Here is an 8,271-nt window from a genome sequence, read left to right as displayed (position 1 = left end):
GCTCCAGTGTTGGGATGACCTGGGGATCAAATCCGGGCTCAGATACTTAGCACCACACCCAGAAATAACTGGCTGTGTAACCTTGAGCAAGTTACTTAACCCTGATTGCTTTAAAAAAAATAAAAAAAAGATATATATACCATAGGTACAAGAGTTCTTCAAGAAGAAAGAATTTAGGTTGAGGCATGATAGTTATCTATATATATTTGAAGGCTTATCCTAAGAAAATAGGATCTATCTTATATTCTGTTTGGACACAGAAGGTAAAACTAGGAATAATGGATGGAAATAGTAAGATTTTGACTCAAGAAGGAAAAAAAATAGAATTGTTCTTAGATGGAGTAGACTACCTCACTACTCAGAAAGTAGTGAGTTCTTTATCTTTGGAAGATTTGGGGTAAAGACTGGATAACTGGGGCATTCATGCTTCAGACAGGAATTAGACTGACTGACCTTTGAGGCACCTTCCAATTTGTAAAGTTGTATGATTCAGTTAACTTTTATTGCTAGATCATTCATAGGATTAAGAGCTTAAAAGGACATGAGGTATCATCTGATGCACAGACGAGGTACCTTGCTGAAGTGGCACAAGTAGAAATGGAGGATTAGAACCCAAGTTCTTCCCTTGACTCTAAGCCCAGTCCTATTACAGTTAACTCACTCTGCCTTTTCTTTCTTTGGACTCTGATAGTAGAGTTATCTCCTGGATTAAATTCCATATGAACTCCTATATATAGGCACACACAAAGTAGTACTCTGTTTTTTCCCCCATATCTTCCCAGCATATATACCTTGGGGTTCCTTTAAACTTCTCAAGATCCTATAAAATCCCTGGGCTGAGTGGCTTGTATTCAGCAGTCACTGGAATGAAACAAATTAAACTGTTTCATAGCTTCATAGAAGACTCTTTTGGGTAGTTTTCTGAGGGCACAAAGATGCTATTCTCCTGCAAAGCTTCCTCTACAGGCTAATTATTCAATTAGTAAGCTATAGAGGCTTCCTCAGATAAATGTTAAGCTTAATAAATTCCTGTTGCCTCTAAAATAAAATATAGACTCCTCTCTTTGTCTTGTAAAGCCTTTCACAACCTGGTGGAAAGCTGTCTTTCCAGCCTCGTTCTACCTCACTCCCCCTCCACTTTTCAGTCTAGCCAAACTGGCCTACTCTTTGTTGCTCCCACATGGAATGCCATCTCTCATGTCCCTGCCATCCCCCATTCTTGGAGCCATCTCCTAATTCAGAAGGAGAGAATAGGAGTGTTGCCACAGAAACCTTGTTGGAAACCTTGTTTGTCTTTTTCTTCCACCTCTTAAAAGTCCCTACCCAAGTCCAGTCTTACTACCCACTTTTCTACCTGCAACTGGAAATTATAAAGTGTTGTGTAGCCAAGAATAGAGTGGATATTCCTCCCTGGTAATGAACAGGAAGTGGCTTTTCAATGCTAAATGGATGGGTAGGGTAGACAGGGACTTCTACCGCCATCAAATTGAATTTAGCAAAAAAGTTTTAAAGCCGTTGCTTAAAACAAGCTCTTCCTGTCTGCCTGCCTGTTTTTTTCTTTTTTTTTTTTCCCTTTAAAAAGTTATTTATTTATTTTGATTTATGGGATAAAATAAGTATTTGCATAACAGTAGAATTTTTAAAAGTAATTGCATGTGAAACTTCAGTTCTATTATGTACATCTTGCTATTCCTTTTAAATATATGCTAAAGTTGGGGTGGCTAGGTGGCACAGTGAGTAAAGTGCCCAGCCCCAGAGTCAGGAGTACGCGAGTTCGGTTCCAGCCTCAGACACTTAACACACACACACACACACACACACACACACACACAAACTAGCCGTGTAACCTTGGGCAATTTACTTAACCCCAATTACCCTCCAAACGGCAAAAATAAATAAATATAATGAAGTTATCGTGTAAATCTCTTTTTTTTTCTTGTTTCCCTCCCCCCTAGAAATGGCTACTTTTAGACACAGAAACGTAGCTGCTATGTTTTCACTATTCTCTCCCTGTATTGGCTCATGGTATATTATCCGTGTCAGTGGCACAATGTACATTGGGGTAAATTTCAGCTTTTTTTTTTTAAAGATAGTTTCTTAAAAAGGCCTTTAGATCTCTTATCACTAACTCATATCAGATGACGAGTCCATGCCAATTTTCACAACAAATTTTGAAATGAATAGCATTTTTAAACTCTTCCAGATTTGTCAACAGGGCAGATATAGATTGTATAGGATCAAGAGATTCTCCAGTAATATAAATGCTTGTCCATCTAGGTACAAGATGATCTCTGAATTCACCTGGCCCAACCATGACCTCCCTTCAGACAAGCACGCTGTGAAAAAACTGATTGAAGGCTGTGGTTTCCAGGATGATGTGGCTTATGGAAAGACCAAAATTTTTATCCGAACTCCCAGGACACTTTTCACCTTAGAAGAACTCCATGCCCAGATGCTTGTAAGGATTGTCCTCTTTCTACAAAAGGTAATGGTGCCTCCTCCATTTAAACAGAATGTTTGTTTCCCTATCTGTAACAATGTGTTGGGATTCTCTTTCTAAATTATTGATCCTTTGGATGAAATTTGAGATACCACAGAGTGATCCCACCCTCCTTGGACTTCATTTTTCTCAGTTGCAAAATGAAGGAGCTGCACTAAATAATCTCCATGGTCTCTTCTAGTTGGAAATTCTCTGATCCTCTCATTTCCTATTATCAAATAAAGTATTTATTAAGCATTGTCTATGAATCTGATATAGTGCTAAGTACTAGAGATACAAAGACAAATATAAAACAGACCCTGTTCTCAGTTGCAGGGGAGACAGGTGTGGATACAAGCATCTTGAATTGTGAGGGTTTAAGAAGGGATTCACACTTAAGCTTAGTTTTGAAGTAAATGAAGAATTCTTTTTTTAAGTTAATTTATTTCTTTTTAGTGTTTTCAACATTCACTTCCATAAGTTTTAAATTTTCTCCCCCTCCCCAAGCAACATGCAATCTGATATAGGCTCTACATATACATTCCTATTAAACATTTTCACATTAGTCATGTTGTACATAAGAATTAGAACAAACAGGAGGAACCATGAGAAAGAAAGAAAAACAAAATGAAACAAAACAAAACGAAAATAGTCTACTTTGCTCTGCATTCCGACTCCATAGTTCTTTCTCTGCATATGGATGGCATTTTCCATTATGAGCCCTTTGCGATTATTTTTAGGTCCATGCATTACTGAGAAGGGTTAAGTCTATCAAAGTCAGTCATCATGCACTGTGGCTATTACTGTGCACTGTGATCTCCTGGTTCTTCTGACTTCACTCAGCATCAGTTCATATAAGTCTTTCCAGGTTTTTCTGAAGTCCTCCTGTTTATCATGCTTTATAGCACAATAGTATTCCATTACATTCATATACCACAACTTGTTCAGCCATTCCCCAACTGATGGGCATCCCTTCAATTTCCAGTTCTTGACCACCACAAAAAGAGCTGCTGTAAATAATTTTGTATACATGGGTCCTTTTCTGATTTTTATGTTCTCTTTGGGACACAGCACTAGAAATGGTATTGCTGGGTCAAAGGGTATGCACATTTTTATAGTCCTTTGGTCATGGTTCCAAATTGCTCTCCAGAATGGTTAGATCATCTCACAACTCCACCAACAATGAATTCGTGTTCCAGCTTTCCCACATCTTCTCCAACATTTGTCATTTTCCTGTTGTGTCATGTTAGCCAGTCTGATAGGTGTGATGTGTTCCCTCAGAGTTGTTTTGATTTGCATCTCTCTAAGCAATAGTGATTTAGAGCATTTTTTTCATGTGACTATAGATAACTTTAATTTCTTCCTCTGAAAACTGCCTATTCATATCCTTTGACCATTGGGGTGGCTAGATGGTGCAGTGAATAGAGCACCACCCCTGAAAACAGGAGGACTTGAATTCAAATCTGGCCTCAGACACTTAACACAAAAGTGTTAGCTGTGGGTGACCTTGGGCAAGTCACAACCCCAATTGACCTACCCTCCCCCCTCCAAAAAGCAAAACAAAACAAAAAAAAATATATATATATATATCCTTTGACCATTTATCAATTGGGGAATGACTTGTATTCTTGTAAATTTGACTCGGTTCTCTATAGATTTTAGAAATTAGACTTTTATCAGAAACACTAGTTGTAAAAATTCTTTCCTAGTTTTCTACTTCCCTCTTAATCTTGGTTGCATTGGCTTTGTGCAAAACCTTTTCAAATTAACATAATCAAAATTATCCATTTTGCTTTTCATAATGTTCTTTGTCTCTTGTTTGGTCATAAATTGCTCCACTCTCCATAAATCTGACAGATAAACTATTCCTTGCTCCCTTAATTTGTTTATAGTTATCAGCCTTTATATCTAAATCATGTGCCCATTTGGACTTTAAGCAAATAAGGAATTCTTAAAGGGGTTGCATTCTGAAGAATTGGTAAGCAATTCTCAAATCATAAAGCAAAATTAATTTCTCTTTAATTTAAAAAAATGTATAACAAATAGATGTAGCAATGTATAAGGCATGACTTTCCCTCTCCTTTTCCTTCTCCCTTCCTCTTTCCCTGTGTCCCTCCCTCACTCTTTCTCTCTTTCCAGTCACTTATCCCAATCTGCACTCACACCAACAGACACGGGTAGTTTCCCAGGGAGAAGCGGCAACTGTGACTCCTTGTCATTTTAGGAATAACCCTGGTATAGGAGAGATACACTATTACTTTTCATCACACACACTTAAAAAAGGAAACCAATTATATTGTAATACAATTATTAACATATTTTTAAAAGACAAATTCACAAATACATTTAACATGTATAACCTATATCAGGTTGCTTGCCATCTTGGGAAAGGAAAAGGGGAGGGAGGAGGGGGAAAAAAATGGAACTCGAAATCTCATAAAAATGAATGTTGAAAACTATTTTTACATGTAATTGGAAAAAATAAATACTATTTACATTAAAAAAAAAAAAAAGAATGAGGGAGCCTGAAAGCAACTACAGTAACCAATTCATTCTCTCAGGTGAAGCATGGATTCCTCCGTTTGACATTTAGCATACTTTAACACCTCCCCCCAGTCTATTTCTCCCTTGTTGAATATGGCACCTTTTCACACACTCTACATTCTAGCCAAACTGGCCTTCTTATGTTCCTTACTACAGGCAGAATCCTGACACCCGTGCGTTTGTACTGGCTGCCCCCTGTGCTTGGGATCCACTGTCTCCTCACCTCCACCTTTGAAGAATCCCTCATTTCCTTACAGACTTAGCTCACGTCCTGTATTCTACATGGGCCCATTCCTAATCCCTATGGTTTCTAGCACCTTCTCCTGAAATCAGCTTGTATCCATTTTGTTTCTGCATTTTCTATAGACTTAGAAATAAAAATAGTAACAATAGCCAATGTTTATATAGCATTTACTATAGGCACTGTGCTATGTTTTTTATAATTATTATTTCATCTGCTCCTCAGACCAACCTTCAAAGGCAGATGATATTAATATTCCTATTTTACGTTTGAGGAAACTGAGGCAAAGAGAATATAAGTGACTTGCCCAAAGTATACAGCTAATAAGTGATGGAGGCTGCATTTGAACTCTTCTTAACCCCAGGCCTGGCTCTCTCCAGATGGACTGTAACCTCCCTGAGGCCAGGCACTGTTTTCACATTTATGTTTCTGTCCCCAGCATAGTGCTTGGAACATAGTAGATACCAATGAATGTTTATTGAATGTGTTTTTTTTTATATTTATATCTCCTATCCCTGGCATAGCACGTCCACTTAATGAGTTCTGGCTTTTTGGTTGCTTGACAAAGCAACTGCGTCCTTGAGACGACCATTAAATTATTCCATTGAACTGCATTAAATTCAACTGTAAGTTCTGATTTTCACTATTTCTTTGTGATTTATCCCCTGAATTTTTTTTCCTTTCCAAATGGGAGGTAAAGCCAGTTAGTTATTTAGAATATTTCTAATAGCAGCTCTTGTCCCTCAAAGATTTATAGTCATGTTGAAGAATTTTCTCCCATAAGTCCCTCTTATCCATTTGTCTGTGAGTGCCCCTTATTTTTATGAATAAGAAAGTGTGAAGGGAATGCCTCATACCCCACCCCCTCTTTTAAATCACAGTCCAGCAAAGTTCAAAATATTTTTATGGCTAGAAGATCAAACATGACAGGCAGCATAAGTCATCGACTCTGTCTAGCAAGGGATCCTCCCAGACCTTCCTTTTTTGTCACAAAGTGAATCTTTATGTGTTCCTAAGAAAAGGGGTTTTTTCCTTATGTTTTTTTTAAACTGCCATAATTAAATAAGCAGGCCTTGACAGCTTCTGGAAGGCTGCAAGCTGTTTTTAAGTAGAAGTCCATGTAACATAGTGGATAAAGGGCCAGCCTCAGAGGAAGATCAGAAATCAAATCCTGACCTGGTGTGTACTGGCTGTGTGACCATGGGCAAATGCCCCAGGTAACCACATAAGACTATAAAGTTCTAGATGAGTTGCCTCTCTGCCAATGGAAGGAGTCTCCATATCAGGAACTCTCCCTTCCAAAATGAACCCCACCCTCAAAAAATGAAGGAGGGAAGGAAAGGAGGGAGGGAGGCAGGGAGGAAGGAAGAAAGAAGGTGAGGAAGGAAGAGAGAGGAAAAAAAAGAAGGTGAGGAAGGAAGGAGAGAAAGGAAGGAGGAAGGAAAAATGACGGTGAAGAAGGAAGGAGAGAAAAGGAGGGAGGGAGGGAGGGAGGTCCAGGATAATGCAGGGCAAAAGAATTAAGGAATTTGCCCAATTTTTCATAATGTCTAGCCTATGTGGCCTATCCCAGGGAGATGCCCAGGCTCCTTTCTTAAACAGCTGTAGATGAGAGCTCTGTTACTTAATTTTCTTTTCAGAGTTATTTGGATATAATAAGGGATAATGAAAATGATGCTGGAATCTAACATCACCACCTGCCCCTTCTGTTTGTCCATCACTTCCCCTCCCTGGACCCCTGCTTATTTCTGAAAGTGTAAGCTGGATCATAGGTTCATCAGAAAAAAATGGTGGGAGACCCTGGCCTTCTTCTCGCCTTCCAACTTCAGTTTAAAAAACAAAAAGCAGATAATGGTTTTGCAGCATCAATTAGCCAGTGGCAACTTGTTAGATGTAAGGGGTGTGGTGTCAGGGGAGTAGCAGCTGTGTGCTCTGCTGAGCCTCTCTAACTGTGCTCATTTTGCTCTAATTGGGGTAATTTAGCTTTTCTTCCTGGTTTATACAATTGACTTTTTCTTAGAGACTTACTGCAAAGCTAAGGCTAATTTGGGAGCCATTTGTGTTACAAAGTAACTGACTTTATTATTGGTATCTAGGGCATGGCTTGGTTCTTCCTGCGATGTCAGGATTCTGTACCTAAGTCAGAAGTTCCTAAGTAATCATAGAATTCATTATTACCAAATGCAAGAGATGACAGTTTCCTATTTGCCTTGATCAGTTTAGCTCGCTGCAAATGCCTTATGTTGTGTGTTTTTTTTTATGATATTATCTGTTTGCTTTTAAGAAGTCCGGTAATTTGATCAAAAAATCTCCCACTTATATGTTAGAAAAAAGTACTTAATTGCAGCTTTGCCTTATCACTTACCATCCTAACTATTTTCTTGGGAGTTGTCAACTCGGCTTTGATTAAAAATAAAAATTACTTAGTTTTTGTTAAAATCTTTAATTAATTAAATTAATTAAAAATTAAAATTTTTTAAAAAATTTTGTGTCATTGGCTTTGGTGAGAGGAATCAGTGCAGTTACCATGATTATATAGTTCCTGCCCTCTTAACTTTTTCAAAGCCCACGTTGATTCATTCTCATCCACTAGCCTTCTTGGTTTGTTCTCTTGGGTTTGTTATTAAGTTTGATTATGAGAGATACAGGAGATGGGAAGCACAAGCTGTTCTTGAAGGAGCTCTTTGGTGGTTGGGATTATGATTCCAGACAAAAGGGATGGGGAGATCAATAAACTGCCTTTGTCAGTTTGGTAGCAAAAGGAGCAGGTGCTCTGGGGAGATTTATGCAGTGTATAATTAATTGCCCTGTGAAGCAAGTGACTAGCAAGTCCTTGATTTTTGTTTTGTCTTCTCTTTCTTCAATCCTGTCTTTGGATATTTTTAGATCTTTTTTCATCACCATGTGTTGATTTTTTTTCTAACCTACTCTTTCTTTCCCCTCTCCTTCCCTCCCTTTTTTCCCCTTTCTTCCCTCTCCCTCACCTTCCCTCTCTTCCCCTCCCTTT

At 38.4% G+C, this 8,271-nt stretch overlaps 1 protein-coding gene across 3 annotated transcripts in view; it reads left to right on the top strand.

Annotated features, from left to right (window-relative positions):
* MYO1D (myosin ID) overlaps window positions 1–8,271 on the top strand; it is a 423,241-nt gene that overhangs the window by 194,729 nt on the left and 220,241 nt on the right. For all 3 annotated transcript variants that reach the window (XM_069089918.1, XM_069089920.1, XM_069089919.1), the window contains exon 16: window positions 2,278–2,485. In XM_069089918.1, coding sequence (XP_068946019.1) covers window positions 2,278–2,485 — 208 coding nt within the window. The remainder of the gene's footprint in view (window positions 1–2,277; window positions 2,486–8,271) is intronic.

The sequence above is a fragment of the Petaurus breviceps genome, unplaced genomic scaffold (assembly GCF_028583685.1).
Source record: "Petaurus breviceps papuanus isolate PSGF00001 unplaced genomic scaffold, PetGlider_PUasm1.0 186, whole genome shotgun sequence".
Taxonomy (NCBI): Eukaryota; Metazoa; Chordata; class Mammalia; order Diprotodontia; family Petauridae; genus Petaurus; species Petaurus breviceps.
The sequence above is the reverse complement of the archived record's forward strand: the minus strand, read 5'-3'. Positions and strand labels throughout refer to the sequence as shown.